Source organism: Musa acuminata, chromosome BXJ3-7, assembly GCF_036884655.1.
Source record: "Musa acuminata AAA Group cultivar baxijiao chromosome BXJ3-7, Cavendish_Baxijiao_AAA, whole genome shotgun sequence".
Lineage (NCBI taxonomy): Eukaryota > Viridiplantae > Streptophyta > Magnoliopsida > Zingiberales > Musaceae > Musa > Musa acuminata.
The window spans coordinates 39,339,242-39,358,570 of NC_088355.1; the positions used below are offsets into that span (position 1 = coordinate 39,339,242).

At 41.5% G+C, this 19,329-nt stretch overlaps 3 protein-coding genes and 2 non-coding genes across 5 annotated transcripts; 2 read left to right on the forward strand and 3 right to left on the reverse strand.

The window, feature by feature from the left end:
* On the reverse strand, nucleotides 1-2,298 carry LOC135642952 (triacylglycerol lipase 2-like). The gene is made up of 9 exons (XM_065159432.1): nucleotides 2,125-2,298; nucleotides 1,920-2,030; nucleotides 1,664-1,804; nucleotides 1,482-1,592; nucleotides 1,204-1,347; nucleotides 1,034-1,074; nucleotides 795-874; nucleotides 516-611; nucleotides 1-408 (listed from the first exon to the last, which is right to left on the reverse strand). Exons 1-9 carry the CDS (start codon nucleotides 2,296-2,298, stop codon nucleotides 86-88), a joined length of 1,221 nt encoding a protein of 406 aa, XP_065015504.1. The 3' UTR covers nucleotides 1-85.
* Nucleotides 2,299-5,275: 2,977 nt separating this feature from the next.
* On the forward strand, nucleotides 5,276-5,348 carry TRNAR-ACG (transfer RNA arginine (anticodon ACG)). Its single transcript has one exon. It is a non-coding gene; the product is annotated as a tRNA-Arg (tRNA).
* A 1,717-nt stretch (nucleotides 5,349-7,065) lies between these two features.
* On the reverse strand, nucleotides 7,066-9,174 carry LOC135642953 (triacylglycerol lipase 2-like). Its single transcript, XM_065159433.1, has 9 exons — nucleotides 8,995-9,174; nucleotides 8,799-8,909; nucleotides 8,555-8,695; nucleotides 8,378-8,488; nucleotides 8,100-8,243; nucleotides 7,929-7,969; nucleotides 7,765-7,844; nucleotides 7,500-7,595; nucleotides 7,066-7,391 (listed from the first exon to the last, which is right to left on the reverse strand). The coding sequence occupies exons 1-9, from the start codon at nucleotides 9,172-9,174 to the stop codon at nucleotides 7,066-7,068; spliced, it is 1,230 nt and encodes a 409-aa protein (XP_065015505.1).
* Nucleotides 9,175-13,304: 4,130 nt separating this feature from the next.
* Nucleotides 13,305-15,602, reverse strand: LOC135642954 (triacylglycerol lipase 2-like). The gene is made up of 9 exons (XM_065159435.1): nucleotides 15,429-15,602; nucleotides 15,224-15,334; nucleotides 14,968-15,108; nucleotides 14,786-14,896; nucleotides 14,508-14,651; nucleotides 14,338-14,378; nucleotides 14,099-14,178; nucleotides 13,820-13,915; nucleotides 13,305-13,712 (listed from the first exon to the last, which is right to left on the reverse strand). Exons 1-9 carry the CDS (start codon nucleotides 15,600-15,602, stop codon nucleotides 13,390-13,392), a joined length of 1,221 nt encoding a protein of 406 aa, XP_065015507.1. The 3' UTR covers nucleotides 13,305-13,389.
* A 2,977-nt stretch (nucleotides 15,603-18,579) lies between these two features.
* Nucleotides 18,580-18,652, forward strand: TRNAR-ACG (transfer RNA arginine (anticodon ACG)). The gene has a single exon. It is a non-coding gene; the product is annotated as a tRNA-Arg (tRNA).
* Nucleotides 18,653-19,329: the final 677 nt, after the last annotated feature.

The window sequence follows — 19,329 nt, forward strand, 5'->3', positions numbered from 1 at the left end:
TCTCACAGAGTGAGTACACAAAGAATGTCAAGTCAACAGCAATCGCGTATAGTTATAATTAAGCACCGCACCGGGAAGAAACCCATCAACCGTGTTTGCCGAAGAATGCGATGAGGCCGTCGTAGACGACCTGCTTGGCATTCACCCCCATCACGAAGTCCAGATGTGCGTACTCCTTCACCAGCTGAGCCACGAGCTTGTCGGCGTCATGGTTGCGGAGATCTTTCAACAGCAGCTGCACGTCCTTGACGTCCGACAGCATGTCACCGCCGCCGTAGCTGAGCAGCAGCGGCAGGTGGTGTGGAATGTTGGGCATGTGGTACTCGGGTGGGCTGCTCTGCCCATACGCAACCATGTTGGCCATACTGCTCCCGTAGTCGTATTTTGTTATCACTCCACTTCTGATCGCTGTGAGTGGTCAAAGAAAGTTTTACATACTCTTTTGTGAGAAAGAAATCTAAGTAGCTCAAATATATGAATGATATTTTGGATTTGTATCAGACTGACTGACTGACTCTGTAAAAAATGGACGAGTGTCCTCACGGATGTCGGCTGGAGTTCATACTTCAAGTACATGTCAACAGTGGAGTAATTGAGGCAGCAGTTTGGCCCTACATCCAAAGTGAGTGTGTGTGTGTGTGTGTGTGTGTGTGTGAGTGCAGAATAAGGAAGGAAAAGCCATTACACATATGTAAATTAATTGAAAGACTACAATAATAAATACATATATGATTAAAGTCAAATCAAACATATGTTGCGGGCGGAATATTATCAGCGGAATAATTTGTGCGTACCTGTGAATGATGCCATAAGGTCGTAGCAGTTCACGCCCGGCATAGCGCAGACGAACTCCAAATAATTGGTTCCGACTGCCCTGCTTATCCATTAGGGAAGACAGTTGAATTAGAAGGAAGAGCTTTAACGATAACATCACTCAATGTATGGTCGGTCGGTCATGTCGATAAGGCCTCTGATGCTTTTGTCAGCACATTTTCTTTTGACAACAACAAGAGGGATGTGTTAGTTTACGTACCCTTTAGGATCAAATTCTCCCACTCCAAGTGCTCCCAACATCTGCAAGAAAAAGCAAGAAAGCTATGACACACCTCTGGACGTAGGTAAATTAGAAGAAGATACTGTGTGTAGCTTCCTCCCTCCCTTGATGACAGAAAAATTCAAAGAGTGTTGTGAACTCGTTCTTACTTCTCCTGAGAATGCGCTGCCTGCAGCTCTCCCGATTGGAGTTGTCATGTAAGTCAGATAGGCCACCGGAGTCAAAAGGGCAGCTGACTTGATCTTATCCACCAGCTTCCCCTCGGAGAATGCTGATAGAGCTGTCAGAGTTCCCTGTAGCATCATCCAACGTCAGTCAGTTGTTGTAGTTGTAGTGGTGGCAGTAAGTAGCAGAACATACATGAAAAGTAATTCAAAGTGGAAGGAAGAATGACATGTTTGGCATTAAAGTACGAAAAGTCTCCTACCATGGAGTGACCAACATAGTGCAGCTTCCGCCCAGTTTTCCGGAATACAAAACCCACAGTGGCAGGCAAATCAAAGCTGGCCAACTCATCCCATGACCACGCCCAATAAGCCTGCGAGACAACAACAGGATGATGAACCTGCTCAAGACTTCATAATCAGCATTGTAGAGAAGATGACCAACCGGGTTTGATGTATCGAGAGACTCATGGCGACGGCTCCACCTGGTGCCCCTGCCGTGTGTGATCCAGACATCGAATCCGTTGTCTGCAAGTACGAAAGCCAGTGATTGTTGAGGTGGATTCAGAAGCCATGTCATCCCGTCCTGCCATCATTCATCCATCATGCGTCGATAATCAGAAGAAGAATGACGAAGACGACAACGTACTGTACGTACATGCATGCATGGCAACACATGCAGATTGCTCGAGGAAACGTACCATGAGGACTCCATGTTGGAGCAGCACAGGCTGCCTCTTCCCCGCGCTGCCGCCTCCTCTTCCTTGTGGGATCCTGTGCATTGTCAGTATGTACCCATCTTGCGTCTTCACCTGCAAGGGACGCAACGCAGCAAGCTTCAACCACTCATGCCATGCCCGCATCAATCATCCATCCATCCATCCACATTTATCTGCCCTCGGCTACCTCATATTCTTGGCACTCGTAACCCTGAGGGCTCACCACGGCGGTGCACACGCCGTCATCCGCAGCCTCGAGACTCTGCAGCAGCTGCCGTCGTCCGTGAGCTCCGGCCAGCTCGCAATGGAAGCCCATGGAGAGGACGAAGGTGATGACGAGAAGCCAGCAACGGAATCCCATGTTGGAGGTAAGCCAAGGATGAGATCACCTACTTCACCAAGGATTGGCCTTGTTATAGTGAGGAGGGTGAGGAGGAAGTCGGTGAAGGATGAAACCTCGTTCATGGCCTTCTTATAGGGCGGAGGAGGAGGAAGGAGATGGAGAGGGTGATCTGTGCAGGCAGTTGAAGGGTGGTGATGCGTGATCTTCGCTACTTGTTACTGACATTGTTATGGCCTTTCACAACTACATGTAACTGTACAAAAGTAGAAAAATAGATTGTTGTTGTGTGCAATACAAGAAGTCGAACTAAATTTAAACTCTTCACCTCTAATGTGAATGACATGCCGTTTAAAAAGGCCCGCATAACATATTATTAGGCAAATTCATGCAAACGTGATAGAAGAACATTGAGATCACGGAAAATGTCACAAGAGATTGTGTCTTCGGAATGAAAATAAAAGATACTATTGGTAATGGATCATGATGACACTCTAATTTTAGCTGTGAACCATTTGTTTCTTTTTATTCAAAACTTTTTATTGGTGATAGGTTGACGATATTCCTACCTAGTGAACATGTATAGTGCATGCTCTGAGTGTCACGATAGGGTATATTATGTATGCCTCACCGATAGAATAGGATACCTTATGCCTCAATGATTTGATATATCATGTATGTCTTGCTATGTACGAGGCCTAATAAAGCAGATGCTCTGAGTGTCACAAGCATGTATCAGACGGATCCAGGCTTGGAGCACTGGAAAACAGTAAAGTGTATCCTTAAGTACTTGAGAAGAACTAAGGATCTTTTACTGGTATATGAAGGTAATAGCTTCAAGGTTGAAGGCTACACGGACTCGAGTTTCTAGTCCGATATCATTGATAGCAAGTCGAATTTGGGGTATACGTACACTATAAATGGAGGAGTAATATGCTGAAAGAGTTCAAAGCAAGATACTATTGCTGACTCGACTACAGAGGCGGAATACAATGTTAGTTTGGATGAAGATATTTATAACAGATCTGAGAGTCGTGCCAAGCAGCGAGGAGCCTATTCCTGTATATTGTGACAACAACGGGGCGATTGCTTAAGCGAAAGAACCAAGTCTCATCAGAAGTCTAAGCATGTTCTAAGGAGGTTCCACCTGATCAAAGAGAACGTGAGCCGAGGAGATGTAGTAGTGGAAAGAGTTACATCCAAAGATAACTTTGCAAATCCATTGACAAAACCATTGTCACATATTATCTTTAAGCGTCACTAGGGTCAGATGGGGATCAGACACATAGGTGATCGACTTTAGGTCAAGTGGGAGAGTGCTAGTCATAGGTGCCCTAGAAGCCAATTACGTGAGTGATGACACGTATAACTCGACACGCAGTCTTTTTACTTAATATTATTATTTGATATTTTATCACTTTATATTATTTGTAGCTTGAATACATTGTGATGTCTATGGATCTATGTAATGAGAATCGGATCGTGATAAGATCACGATAATGAGACTGATTCACCTTTAAACATAGATCCTAAATAATCCTGGTCATAGGTTGCTCGAGACAGACATTGAGATAACCTGATAGGTTGGTATCTTATATACCCATCTATATGATGGATGCAGCTGATCTCATAGCTACTCGTGTGGGGACACTAAGGATACATTATAGATGCTCATATGAGAATAAGTTCATTAATTCATCTGATAGCACTATACCCGGTATACAATCTTAGGGATATTAGATGGATGAGAGACTATATGTATACAGTAATCGAGGATAGACTAGTCCAATGGATTGGATTCCCCTATATCGTCCGGGGACTACGACGTAGTGGCATAGTACATCCACAGTCGATGAATTGAGTGAATTATTATGGAGATAATAATTCACTGAGCCAGAAGGAGTTTTGACATGTATGATTCACGACCAACTTGATATTGGGCCTAAAGGGTCACATACATATAGTAGGCATTGCAATGAGTAGAGGTTCGGATATGAGATATCCATCGGAGCCCATATCTTATTGGATATCCAATAAGCCTATGAATTATTGATTCTATAGATGAGATCCAATAAGAGCCTATGAGAGATTATTGAATAGAGATCTAATAATCTAAGGGGCTTGGATAGTCGGATGAAGATCCAATACCTAATAAGGCAAGATCCATTAGGGTTAAGTTGATAGAGGACCTCTATAAATAGGAGGGAACTAGTGGTTCATGAGCTAGAGCCTTTTTGGTTACCTCTCCTATTCTCCTCCCCTTCTCCTCATTAGAGAAAGCTTGGAGTTTTGAGGGGCATCGTCGTAGCCCTACTTTGTGGATCACCACTACAAAGGAGGTCGCTTGACCTCCTTCACTCTCTCATAAAGATCTATAGGGATTCAGGGATATATGATCTCTCTAGGTAACATAATCTTTCGTATATGCAGTTTTCGGTTTTTGCGTATCAATCTTCGCACGACGACGAACACATATTTGGGAATTTGAAGATTTTATTTTTTTGTTCTTCTGTTGTATATGTGATGTCGCCCTCAGATTTCCTTACGGTCAGTTCCCTATAAATACATGTATTCTTGTAAAGAATAACAAAAATTTGAAAGTGAATTTTAATAAAACAACTACTTTGCTTTTTTTACAACAAAGAACAGAAATGTCAATTCATTTATTTTAATCATATATTATTATAGTGTCATAAGAATACTTTTTACAAATTTAAGTTATATTATTCTATGAGATTTTTAATGAGGTTTCAAACCTTTAAATCACATGTAAAAACATTATCGATACAAGATAAGAATTATTTTACTATGAGAAAGGAAGCATTCGTTGAGAATCGTAGAAGACTAAAGGTCGATAAATAAATAATATATAAAAAAAACAGCTAAACATTTGCTTGGTTTAGTATTTTTTATTAACATCTTCGAAAGAAAATTAAAATTTTCATTATCGTAATAAAATTACTAATGTAGAATGTGTTTAAATCTTACAAATATTGTCGACTCTGTGGCCCAATGGATAAGGCGCTGGTCTACGGAACCAGAGATTCTGGGTTCGATCCCCAGCAGAGTCGATGAAATTAATTTAAGTCATTAATTTTTTTTTAGTGAAAATACATCTATTTTTGGATTAAATTAAATACATTTTATTTAAATAAAAGCTGTCTTCTTACCTGGCCATATAGATTCATGGTCTGGCAGCACTATGATTTGAGATGTGCAAGCAGGCCTTTCAAGGACTTCGCAGCTGTTCAATGCAGCATAGGCCATAGGGTTTGCAAGATCTCAATGCAGCAAATTATGAGAGATAATGGACATCATCACTTGAGCTTCTTGTATACACACAGCAGCTACCAACCAACCATTCGATGCTAGTCAATCATTAGAAGTTGTTTATCGATACTTTTTTTTTTCTATCGTTTTGGCATTATAATGAGGATCGATGTATCACAGGAGCACTATCCAATAGACGCTTTGAATGAGTGACCTAACAAGGATGCTCAGATCTCCATCGATAGCACTTTTGCCTTTGCCTAACAAGGATGTCCACCCCAACGGTAGTAGATGACTTCTCGATCCTACCAATATAGACTTCTAAAGATAACTTGACATATGTCAGAGGGCACCACCTTGTCGATCTATTTGTTGGCGATCATAATTTTGAATGTGCACTATTGATTTATGCTCATTTCTACGTCTTTGAAGATCCAATCCAGTGGATATGGCTTTAGATAAGGAATGATCTTGAGTCCAAGTTTTTACGATTAACTTATCGAGATTAAATTCTTTTGGATTTCAATGTTAATGATTGCATTGATGATATCTTGTTTCACTTGGATCTTGAGAGTGAATAATTCTTCTCAAACTTTTGGATCGAGGGTTGGATTCAAATATCTAACATTTGGTCTAGCCATAAGTGATAGACTCGATTGCAAGTGTGAAACGAGTGCTAGTTTGGTTTGATCTTCTTCTACGGTAGCAGTTGCCTTATATCGATTCTGATTGTTCTCCTTCCATTCTTCAGAAAGAGTTTAGGATGATCCTTCTAATATTTCTCCTGTGTATGGCCTATAATCATATAGTGAACACAAAACAAATACATTAAAATAAGTATCAAAATTAATCTATCAATTAGTTTAACACATTAGCACTGATCGAGCCTTCGCAGGTGGGTATGTTGATGTGAAACACAATACGAAAGGGTCGACTCCTTGCTGCAATGTTTCGCTTAGCAATGTATTATTTGCAATGTTTCTTGCTTGGGACTACGGTAACCAGCTTTCCTCGTGGCTACCCATATTTGGTTTCTTATTATAAGAAACTTATCTTCGAATTAAACCTTGCCTACAACAATCAAGCAATTTGGCCATGTTATTTGCCAAGGTAGAGGCAACAGCTTTATAAAAAAAATACTATACACCAACATGCATTTTTATTGGAAAACAAACTCATTCCTCACCCTCCACACGCACCAAAGAAGACATGTAGCACTATAGATCAACCCAAATTTATCACCAATCTACTTGTGTTATGATAGATACTGTTTCGATTGACGACGACTCATCGGATGTGATGCCACTTAGTAGAAGCTGAAACGGTGGAAAAGGGATATAGCATGGATGCCGATTCGATTGGTTAAACATATGATTTATTATACGGAGATATATGATTTATTTCTCTTTCATCTCCCTTCGTACATGAATCTCCCGCGGAGTGAGTGCACAAAGAATGTCAAGTCGGCAGCAATCGCGTATAGTTATAATATTAAGCACTGCAGCGGGAAGAAGCCCATCAACTGTGTTTGTCGAAGAATGCGATGAGGCCGTCGTAGACGACCTGCTTGGCATTCACCCCCATCACGAAGTCCAGATGTGCGTACTCCTTCACCAGCCGAGCCACGAGCTTGTCGGCGGCGTCATGGTTGCTGAGATCATTCAACAGCAGCTGCACGTCCTTCACGTCCGACAGCATGTCCCCGCCGCCGTAGCAGAGCAGCAGCGGCAGGTGGTGTGGAATGTTGGACAAATGGTACTCGGGTGGGCTGCTCTGCCCATACGCAGCCATGTTGGCCGTACTGCTCCCGTGGTCGTATTTTGTTATCACTCCACGTCTGAATGCTGGGAGTACTCAAAGACAGGTAGGTATACATACACTCTCTTTGTGAGGAAGAAATCTAAGTAGCTAAGGTATACATAATATTTTAGATTTGTATCAGACTGACTGACTCTGTGAAAAATGGACGAGTGTCCTCACGGATGTAGGCTGGAGTTCATACTTCAAGTACTTGTCAACAGTGGAGTCATTGAGGCAGCAGTTTGGCCCTACATCCAAAGTGAGTGTGTGGGTGTGCGTTGCAGAATAAGGAAGGAAAAGCCAATACACATATATGTAAATTAATTGAAGACTACAATAATAAATACATATATGATTAAATTCAAACCAAACTTATGTTGCCGGCGGAATATTATCACCGGAATAATTTGTACGTACCTGTTAATGATGCCATAAGGTCGTAGCAGTTCACCCCCGGCATAGCGCAGACCGACTCCAAAAACTTGGTTCCGACTGCCCTGCTTATCCATATTAGGGAACACACTTGAATTAGAAGAGCACATTTTCTTTTGACAACAAGAGGGATATGTTAGTTTATGTACCCTTTAGGATCAAATTCTGCCACTCCAAGCGCTCCCAACATCTGCAAGAAAAAAAAACAAGAAAGCTATGACACAGCTCTGGACGTCGGAAAATTAAAGAGGAAGATAATGAATGATGTAGCTCCCTTGATGAGAAAAATCAATCGAGTGTCGTGAACTCGTCGTTCTTACTTCTCCTGCGAATGCGCTGGCTGCAGCTCTTCCGATCGTAGTTGTCATGGAAGTCAGATAGGCCACCGGAGTCAAAAGGGCAGCTGACTTGATCTTATCCACCAGCTTCCCCTCGGAGAATGCTGATAGAGCTGTCAGAGTTCCCTGTAGCATCATCCAACGTCTGTCAGTTGTTGTAGTTGTAGTGGTGGCAGTAAGTAGCAGAACATACATACGAAGTAATTCAAAGTGGAAGGAAGAATGACATGTTTGGCATTAAAGTACGTAAAGTCTCCTACCATGGAGTGACCAACATAGTGCAGCTTCTGCCCAGTTTTCCGGAATACGAAACCCACAGTAGCAGGCAAATCATAGCTGGCCAACTCATCCCATGACCACGCCCAATAAGCCTACCCGACAAACAAAAGGATGATGCTCAATACTTCATAATCAGCAACGTAGAGAAGATGACCAACCGTGTCTGATGTTTTGAGAGACTCATGGCGACGGCTCCACCTGGTGCCCCTGCCGTGTGTAATCCATACATCGAATCCGTTGTCTGCAAGTACGAAAGGCAGCGATTGTTGAGGTGGATTCAGTAGCCATGTCAACCCGTCCTGCCATCATTCATCGATCGTCAATCATCATCATCAGAATGACGAAGAAGACAACGTACCCTGCATGCATGGCAACACATTCAGATTGCTTATGGGAACGTACCGAGAGGACTCCATGTTGGAGCAGCACCGGCTGCCTCTTGCCCGCGCTGCCGCCTCCTCTTCCTTGTGGGATCCTGTGCATGGTCAGTATGTACCCGTCTTGCGTCTTCACCTGCAAGAGACGCAACGAGCTTCAACCACTCATGCCATGCCCGCATAAATCATCAATCCATCCACGTTTATCTGCACTCCGCTACCTCATATTCTCGGCACTCGTAACCCCGAGGGCTCACCACGGCGGTGCACACCCCATCATCCGCCGCCTCGAGGCTTTGCACCAGCTGCCGTCTTCCGTGAGCTCCAGCCAGCTCGCCCTGGAAGCCCGTGGAGAGGACGAAGAAGATGACGAGACGCCAGTTAAAGCAACGGAATCCCATGTTGGAGGTAAGCGAAAGGTGAGATCACCTCCTTCACCAAGGATTGGTCTTCTTACGGGGAGAAGGATGAGGAGGAAGTGGATGAAGGATGAGACCTCGTTCATGGCCTTCTTATAGGGCGGAGGAGGAGGAGGAGGAAGGAGATGGCGAGGATGATCTGTGCAGGCAGTTGAAGGGTGGTGATATGTGATTCTCGCTACGTGTTAACAGCTCTCAAAAACTGGCATTTAATCCACCCAAATCTTATTCTATCAACACTTTAAGACATAAAAAGTCATATAATTTTCATATTCCGTTGGTCTAATTTTGTTGTTTTTGTTGTTGTTGTTAATGGTTTGTTGTTGTGACCTTTTTTCACAACTACATGTAACTCCACAAATATTGAAAATTAGATTGCGGTTGTGTGAAATAAAAGAAATTGAGGTAAATTTAAACTCTTCATATTTTTCAGTGAACCATTAGTTTACTTTTATTCCAATTTATTATTGATGATAGGGTGATATTCCTATCCAGCCCTACTCGTGGTAGCCACGTTAGTAGAAAATGACAATGCCAAGCCACTGAAAATATGCCATGTCGGTCGAATCCAAATATTTTTTATGCATTATAAATATTTCCCTATCCATAAGAACAAATCTATATAAGTCAGCTTCGAACACATTTATCGAGGTTTGATTGCTTTCCATCTCTATTACTCATGTCACCTCGAGAATTTAACTAAGCAATCGGAGGGATCATATCGAAAATCTCATTCGACCTTCATTTTTTATAGTTTGCAACCACCTCAAGCATTTGGTAGCTTCTCAAACGAACTTGATCCTTTATATTTCCCTATCTTTTATAGAAACAACTTGCTGCACTTGGTTTTTGCCCTATGCTTCCAACTTATAAGACAACTTTGATGTCTCATCGAGTGATAGTAGACTTTTCCTCGATGATAGTGTCCTCTTCGAGGGGCTTCTCTTAATCGATCACCAAATCTTTGATGGATGGTAGCATCTCGCTTGGCTCATCATCTAGCATTGAAGGCTTGAACAACATTAAGTTCTCAATATTCACAATTGAGTATATCTCCATGGAGGGCGATAACTTGAGTTGGCATGTATTGTCTCCGATCCTCTTCAAGACTTTGAACGATCCATATTGGATGAGCTTTAACTTCTTTGCTTCACCTTTGAATCGTTCATTCCTAATATATGGCCATGCAAGGTCTCCTTCATAGAATCATCCTTTGACACATTGTCGATCGTGTCATTCTTTATATTTCTATTGGCTTCGCTAAAGTTGCTTCTCAACCTCTTCATGCACCTTGCGAATGTTCTTTAAAAAATTTCGGGCTTGTTGAATTGCATTGCTTTTATGGGAGGTAGTTGATTCTAATTCTATCGTAAATAGCAAAACAAAAAGTCCTTGACATAAATAACCCAAACATATCTCTTAATGGTGACTTGCTAGTAGAACTATGCACTACCCGATTGAAAGCAAACTGATGGTATGGTAAGCTTTCATCTCATTTCTTTAGGTGTCAGAGTTGTATCCTCAAAGGCGTTGAACCATAGTGTAGTTCACTACCTCGTTTTGGCCATCAGCTTATGGATGGAAGGCTGTGCTCCTCTTCGATTTAGTATCTATAGTGGTTCAAAGTGAACTCCAAAAGCTGCTCGAGACATGCCCGTCATGATCTAACACGATTGAACTTGTAAGGTCAAAATGTGTCCACATGTGTTAGAAGAATAATCGGGCTATTCCTTTGATTATTGTCTTCTTGTAAGGCATGAGCCCCACCATTTTTGAAAACCTATCGACCACCACAAATAGATAGTCGTGTCCCCATTTCATCATAGGTAGACCTCTTAAGAAGTCCATAGATATGCTCTCCCATGATCATGATGGAACGGGCAATGGAGTATACAACCCCGATTTTCGTTTAGTTGGTTTTGAAGTGCTACAAAGGATGCATCCTCATATGAATTGAGCCAAGTCCTGCTACATCTAGGGCTAATAAACATATAATTACAAGTTCTCCAAGGTTTTGCTCATGCTAAAGTTTCCTACGACTTTTGTGTAGGAAAATCTAGGAGCGACATCACATGTGCAACGGAAGAACCGAAAACAAAAATCCTCAAATTTTTCATAAATTATGTTTGTCATCGTATGAAGATTGGTATACAAAATTCACAAAATTGAAAACTACGTATATGAAAGATTGTGTCACATAGGGAGATCGTATATCCCTGAATCCCTACAGATCTGTAGGAGTGGGTGAAGGAGGTCAAGCATTCTCCTCTCTAGTAGTGATCCACACTTTAGGGCAGCCACGATGCTCCTCAAATCTCCAGGCCTACTATTTGAGGAGGAGAAGGGGAGAGGAGAATAGGAAGTGACAACTAAGAGAAGCTCTAGCATATAAATCTTTGGTTCAATCCTATTTATAGAGCCCCCTGTCAACTTAACCCTAATGGCTCTTGCCCTATTGGGTATTGGATCTCCATCCAACTATCCAAGCATCTTAGATTAGTGGATCTCTATCCAATAATCTATTATTTACTCTTATCGGATCTCATTTATAGGATCCAAAAATTCAGGAGTTTATTGGATATCCAATAAGATAGGGGCTCTAGCGGATATCTCATATATGAACTTCTATTTGTCGTAATGCCTACCATATGCGTGTGACCCTTTAGGTCCAATATCGAGCTAGTCATGAATCATATCGGTTAAAACTCTTTCTTGCTTGGTAAATTATTATCTCTATAATAATTTACTTAACTCAACGACTACGGACGTACTAGACCACTATGTCATAGTCCCCAGACGATGTAGGAGAATCCAATCCATTGGACCTGTCTATCATCAGTTATCCTATACCTATAGTCCCTCATCCATCTAATATATCAAAGACTGTATACTAGACATGGTACTATCCGGCCCAAACAGTTTCTACTCGAGTCTCGCTCTAATCAGATTCTCCTGAAAAACTCTTTCTCTCACAATTCGAATGACCATAGTGAGGGATTTGTCTGAGCAAGAACACATAAGATATTCCTTTTATAACACTGAGAGTGGATGATCCTCTATTGACATTCAATAGCCTTCATAAAATTGGCTACCACTCTCGATAACTGGTTGTGCTATATTTAAAACATCTAGACCTATAAGTTTGGTATCTAAGAGTGGAATACTCGCACAGGATATCCTTGATGTCCCAAGTCTAATAACCAAATATTCTCGTATAAGTCTTTTGAATCGTGTCCATGATATATCTTTATCATTATTGGTTCGGAAAAACGATTTCAATCATGCGAACATGTCTGGTCAACATAAGTCGTTCAAGCATCACCCTATCCTTGTTACTATAGTTATATATATTAAAATAAATATCTCATCATGGGTGCGTGAAAATGTAGATTGTTTTTAGACAACACATCGGTACTTTTAGGCAGGTAAAATTTGGGAAGTAGGTAGTCAGCATTGTGGACTTCTCACAATAGTTATACGAAGAAGTTTGTGACCGGAAGAAGTTGGCTCCAGCAGCAGTGCAAAATTCTTCACTCTCTTTTCTCCTTGCTACTTTGAGACAACAAAACTGTGGCCGATTGACTATTTGCTAAAGGCCTTTTTTTATTCCACTTTAGATGGGGGGCACAACCCTTATTTTTTAGAGAGAGGTGAGCCTTATGTTTTTAGGGTTAAAAAACTTTTCTATGATTTTCTTTATTTGGTTTCTTATACTAAGAAACATATCTTTGAATTAAACCTTAACTACGACTGTCAAGCAATTTGGCGATGTCATTTGCCAAGGTAGAAGCAATAGCTTCATAAAAAAATACTATACACCAACATGCATTTTTATTGGAAAACTAACTCATTCCTCACCCTCCACACGCACCAAAGAAGATATGTAGCAACAACAGCACTAGAGATTAACCCAGATTTATCACCAATCTACTCGTGTTATGATAGATATTCTTTCGATTGACGACGAGGCATCGGATGCGATACCACTTAGTGGAAGCCGAAACGGTGGAAAAGGGTTATAGCATGGATGGTGATTCGACTGGTTAGACATATGATTTATTATATGGAGATATATGATTTATTTCTCTTTCGCCTCCCTTTCTACATGAATCTCTCACAGAGTGAGTACACAAAGAATGTCAAGTCAACAGCAATCGCGTATAGTTATAATTAAGCACCGCACCGGGAAGAAACCCATCAACCGTGTTTGCCGAAGAATGCGATGAGGCCGTCGTAGACGACCTGCTTGGCATTCACCCCCATCACGAAGTCCAGATGTGCGTACTCCTTCACCAGCTGAGCCACGAGCTTGTCGGCGTCATGGTTGCGGAGATCTTTCAACAGCAGCTGCACGTCCTTGACGTCCGACAGCATGTCACCGCCGCCGTAGCTGAGCAGCAGCGGCAGGTGGTGTGGAATGTTGGGCATGTGGTACTCGGGTGGGCTGCTCTGCCCATACGCAACCATGTTGGCCATACTGCTCCCGTAGTCGTATTTTGTTATCACTCCACTTCTGATCGCTGTGAGTGGTCAAAGAAAGTTTTACATACTCTTTTGTGAGAAAGAAATCTAAGTAGCTCAAATATATGAATGATATTTTGGATTTGTATCAGACTGACTGACTGACTCTGTAAAAAATGGACGAGTGTCCTCACGGATGTCGGCTGGAGTTCATACTTCAAGTACATGTCAACAGTGGAGTAATTGAGGCAGCAGTTTGGCCCTACATCCAAAGTGAGTGTGTGTGTGTGTGTGTGTGTGTGTGTGAGTGCAGAATAAGGAAGGAAAAGCCATTACACATATGTAAATTAATTGAAAGACTACAATAATAAATACATATATGATTAAAGTCAAATCAAACATATGTTGCGGGCGGAATATTATCAGCGGAATAATTTGTGCGTACCTGTGAATGATGCCATAAGGTCGTAGCAGTTCACGCCCGGCATAGCGCAGACGAACTCCAAATAATTGGTTCCGACTGCCCTGCTTATCCATTAGGGAAGACAGTTGAATTAGAAGGAAGAGCTTTAACGATAACATCACTCAATGTATGGTCGGTCGGTCATGTCGATAAGGCCTCTGATGCTTTTGTCAGCACATTTTCTTTTGACAACAACAAGAGGGATGTGTTAGTTTACGTACCCTTTAGGATCAAATTCTCCCACTCCAAGTGCTCCCAACATCTGCAAGAAAAAGCAAGAAAGCTATGACACACCTCTGGACGTAGGTAAATTAGAAGAAGATACTGTGTGTAGCTTCCTCCCTCCCTTGATGACAGAAAAATTCAAAGAGTGTTGTGAACTCGTTCTTACTTCTCCTGAGAATGCGCTGCCTGCAGCTCTCCCGATTGGAGTTGTCATGTAAGTCAGATAGGCCACCGGAGTCAAAAGGGCAGCTGACTTGATCTTATCCACCAGCTTCCCCTCGGAGAATGCTGATAGAGCTGTCAGAGTTCCCTGTAGCATCATCCAACGTCAGTCAGTTGTTGTAGTTGTAGTGGTGGCAGTAAGTAGCAGAACATACATGAAAAGTAATTCAAAGTGGAAGGAAGAATGACATGTTTGGCATTAAAGTACGAAAAGTCTCCTACCATGGAGTGACCAACATAGTGCAGCTTCCGCCCAGTTTTCCGGAATACAAAACCCACAGTGGCAGGCAAATCAAAGCTGGCCAACTCATCCCATGACCACGCCCAATAAGCCTGCGAGACAACAACAGGATGATGAACCTGCTCAAGACTTCATAATCAGCATTGTAGAGAAGATGACCAACCGGGTTTGATGTATCGAGAGACTCATGGCGACGGCTCCACCTGGTGCCCCTGCCGTGTGTGATCCAGACATCGAATCCGTTGTCTGCAAGTACGAAAGCCAGTGATTGTTGAGGTGGATTCAGAAGCCATGTCATCCCGTCCTGCCATCATTCATCCATCATGCGTCGATAATCAGAAGAAGAATGACGAAGACGACAACGTACTGTACGTACATGCATGCATGGCAACACATGCAGATTGCTCGAGGAAACGTACCATGAGGACTCCATGTTGGAGCAGCACAGGCTGCCTCTTCCCCGCGCTGCCGCCTCCTCTTCCTTGTGGGATCCTGTGCATTGTCAGTATGTACCCATCTTGCGTCTTCACCTGCAAGGGACGCAACGCAGCAAGCTTCAACCACTCATGCCATGCCCGCATCAATCATCCATCCATCCATCCACATTTATCTGCCCTCGGCTACCTCATATTCTTGGCACTCGTAACCCTGAGGGCTCACCACGGCGGTGCACACGCCGTCATCCGCAGCCTCGAGACTCTGCAGCAGCTGCCGTCGTCCGTGAGCTCCGGCCAGCTCGCAATGGAAGCCCATGGAGAGGACGAAGGTGATGACGAGAAGCCAGCAACGGAATCCCATGTTGGAGGTAAGCCAAGGATGAGATCACCTACTTCACCAAGGATTGGCCTTGTTATAGTGAGGAGGGTGAGGAGGAAGTCGGTGAAGGATGAAACCTCGTTCATGGCCTTCTTATAGGGCGGAGGAGGAGGAAGGAGATGGAGAGGGTGATCTGTGCAGGCAGTTGAAGGGTGGTGATGCGTGATCTTCGCTACTTGTTACTGACATTGTTATGGCCTTTCACAACTACATGTAACTGTACAAAAGTAGAAAAATAGATTGTTGTTGTGTGCAATACAAGAAGTCGAACTAAATTTAAACTCTTCACCTCTAATGTGAATGACATGCCGTTTAAAAAGGCCCGCATAACATATTATTAGGCAAATTCATGCAAACGTGATAGAAGAACATTGAGATCACGGAAAATGTCACAAGAGATTGTGTCTTCGGAATGAAAATAAAAGATACTATTGGTAATGGATCATGATGACACTCTAATTTTAGCTGTGAACCATTTGTTTCTTTTTATTCAAAACTTTTTATTGGTGATAGGTTGACGATATTCCTACCTAGTGAACATGTATAGTGCATGCTCTGAGTGTCACGATAGGGTATATTATGTATGCCTCACCGATAGAATAGGATACCTTATGCCTCAATGATTTGATATATCATGTATGTCTTGCTATGTACGAGGCCTAATAAAGCAGATGCTCTGAGTGTCACAAGCATGTATCAGACGGATCCAGGCTTGGAGCACTGGAAAACAGTAAAGTGTATCCTTAAGTACTTGAGAAGAACTAAGGATCTTTTACTGGTATATGAAGGTAATAGCTTCAAGGTTGAAGGCTACACGGACTCGAGTTTCTAGTCCGATATCATTGATAGCAAGTCGAATTTGGGGTATACGTACACTATAAATGGAGGAGTAATATGCTGAAAGAGTTCAAAGCAAGATACTATTGCTGACTCGACTACAGAGGCGGAATACAATGTTAGTTTGGATGAAGATATTTATAACAGATCTGAGAGTCGTGCCAAGCAGCGAGGAGCCTATTCCTGTATATTGTGACAACAACGGGGCGATTGCTTAAGCGAAAGAACCAAGTCTCATCAGAAGTCTAAGCATGTTCTAAGGAGGTTCCACCTGATCAAAGAGAACGTGAGCCGAGGAGATGTAGTAGTGGAAAGAGTTACATCCAAAGATAACTTTGCAAATCCATTGACAAAACCATTGTCACATATTATCTTTAAGCGTCACTAGGGTCAGATGGGGATCAGACACATAGGTGATCGACTTTAGGTCAAGTGGGAGAGTGCTAGTCATAGGTGCCCTAGAAGCCAATTACGTGAGTGATGACACGTATAACTCGACACGCAGTCTTTTTACTTAATATTATTATTTGATATTTTATCACTTTATATTATTTGTAGCTTGAATACATTGTGATGTCTATGGATCTATGTAATGAGAATCGGATCGTGATAAGATCACGATAATGAGACTGATTCACCTTTAAACATAGATCCTAAATAATCCTGGTCATAGGTTGCTCGAGACAGACATTGAGATAACCTGATAGGTTGGTATCTTATATACCCATCTATATGATGGATGCAGCTGATCTCATAGCTACTCGTGTGGGGACACTAAGGATACATTATAGATGCTCATATGAGAATAAGTTCATTAATTCATCTGATAGCACTATACCCGGTATACAATCTTAGGGATATTAGATGGATGAGAGACTATATGTATACAGTAATCGAGGATAGACTAGTCCAATGGATTGGATTCCCCTATATCGTCCGGGGACTACGACGTAGTGGCATAGTACATCCACAGTCGATGAATTGAGTGAATTATTATGGAGATAATAATTCACTGAGCCAGAAGGAGTTTTGACATGTATGATTCACGACCAACTTGATATTGGGCCTAAAGGGTCACATACATATAGTAGGCATTGCAATGAGTAGAGGTTCGGATATGAGATATCCATCGGAGCCCATATCTTATTGGATATCCAATAAGCCTATGAATTATTGATTCTATAGATGAGATCCAATAAGAGCCTATGAGAGATTATTGAATAGAGATCTAATAATCTAAGGGGCTTGGATAGTCGGATGAAGATCCAATACCTAATAAGGCAAGATCCATTAGGGTTAAGTTGATAGAGGACCTCTATAAATAGGAGGGAACTAGTGGTTCATGAGCTAGAGCCTTTTTGGTTACCTCTCCTATTCTCCTCCCCTTCTCCTCATTAGAGAAAGCTTGGAGTTTTGAGGGGCATCGTCGTAGCCCTACTTTGTGGATCACCACTACAAAGGAGGTCGCTTGACCTCCTTCACTCTCTCATAAAGATCTATAGGGATTCAGGGATATATGATCTCTCTAGGTAACATAATCTTTCGTATATGCAGTTTTCGGTTTTTGCGTATCAATCTTCGCACGACGACGAACACATATTTGGGAATTTGAAGATTTTATTTTTTTGTTCTTCTGTTGTATATGTGATGTCGCCCTCAGATTTCCTTACGGTCAGTTCCCTATAAATACATGTATTCTTGTAAAGAATAACAAAAATTTGAAAGTGAATTTTAATAAAACAACTACTTTGCTTTTTTTACAACAAAGAACAGAAATGTCAATTCATTTATTTTAATCATATATTATTATAGTGTCATAAGAATACTTTTTACAAATTTAAGTTATATTATTCTATGAGATTTTTAATGAGGTTTCAAACCTTTAAATCACATGTAAAAACATTATCGATACAAGATAAGAATTATTTTACTATGAGAAAGGAAGCATTCGTTGAGAATCGTAGAAGACTAAAGGTCGATAAATAAATAATATATAAAAAAAACAGCTAAACATTTGCTTGGTTTAGTATTTTTTATTAACATCTTCGAAAGAAAATTAAAATTTTCATTATCGTAATAAAATTACTAATGTAGAATGTGTTTAAATCTTACAAATATTGTCGACTCTGTGGCCCAATGGATAAGGCGCTGGTCTACGGAACCAGAGATTCTGGGTTCGATCCCCAGCAGAGTCGATGAAATTAATTTAAGTCATTAATTTTTTTTTAGTGAAAATACATCTATTTTTGGATTAAATTAAATACATTTTATTTAAATAAAAGCTGTCTTCTTACCTGGCCATATAGATTCATGGTCTGGCAGCACTATGATTTGAGATGTGCAAGCAGGCCTTTCAAGGACTTCGCAGCTGTTCAATGCAGCATAGGCCATAGGGTTTGCAAGATCTCAATGCAGCAAATTATGAGAGATAATGGACATCATCACTTGAGCTTCTTGTATACACACAGCAGCTACCAACCAACCATTCGATGCTAGTCAATCATTAGAAGTTGTTTATCGATACTTTTTTTTTTCTATCGTTTTGGCATTATAATGAGGATCGATGTATCACAGGAGCACTATCCAATAGACGCTTTGAATGAGTGACCTAACAAGGATGCTCAGATCTCCATCGATAGCACTTTTGCCTTTGCCTAACAAGGATGTCCACCCCAACGGTAGTAGATGACTTCTCGATCCTACCAATATAGACTTCTAAAGATAACTTGACATATGTCAGAGGGCACCACCTTGTCGATCTATTTGTTGGCGATCATAATTTTGAATGTGCACTATTGATTTATGCTCATTTCTACGTCTTTGAAGATCCAATCCAGTGGATATGGCTTTAGATAAGGAATGATCTTGAGTC

What these genes read in the sequence shown, in the direction of transcription:
- LOC135642952 (XM_065159432.1), bottom strand. Translation starts at nt 2,298, where the DNA reads ATGGGATTCCGTTGCTGGCTTCTCGTCATCACCTTCGTCCTCTCCATG. An exon ending in TCCAACATGGAGTCCTCATG is followed by an intron (nt 1,805 to 1,919) that starts GTACGTTTCCTC and finishes GAATGATGGCAG; the next exon opens with GACGGGATGACATGGCTTCT. An exon ending in CTCTCGATACATCAAACCCG is followed by an intron (nt 1,593 to 1,663) that starts GTTGGTCATCTT and finishes GTTGTCTCGCAG; the next exon opens with GCTTATTGGGCGTGGTCATG.
- LOC135642953 (XM_065159433.1), bottom strand. Translation starts at nt 9,174, where the DNA reads ATGGGATTCCGTTGCTTTAACTGGCGTCTCGTCATCTTCTTCGTCCTC. An exon ending in TCCAACATGGAGTCCTCTCG is followed by an intron (nt 8,696 to 8,798) that starts GTACGTTCCCAT and finishes GAATGATGGCAG; the next exon opens with GACGGGTTGACATGGCTACT. An exon ending in ACTCGTCCATTTTTCACAGA is followed by an intron (nt 7,392 to 7,499) that starts GTCAGTCAGTCT and finishes GAGTACTCCCAG; the next exon opens with CATTCAGACGTGGAGTGATA.
- LOC135642954 (XM_065159435.1), bottom strand. Translation starts at nt 15,602, where the DNA reads ATGGGATTCCGTTGCTGGCTTCTCGTCATCACCTTCGTCCTCTCCATG. An exon ending in ACTATGTTGGTCACTCCATG is followed by an intron (nt 14,652 to 14,785) that starts GTAGGAGACTTT and finishes ATGATGCTACAG; the next exon opens with GGAACTCTGACAGCTCTATC. An exon ending in GGAGAATTTGATCCTAAAGG is followed by an intron (nt 14,179 to 14,337) that starts GTACGTAAACTA and finishes ATGGATAAGCAG; the next exon opens with GGCAGTCGGAACCAATTATT.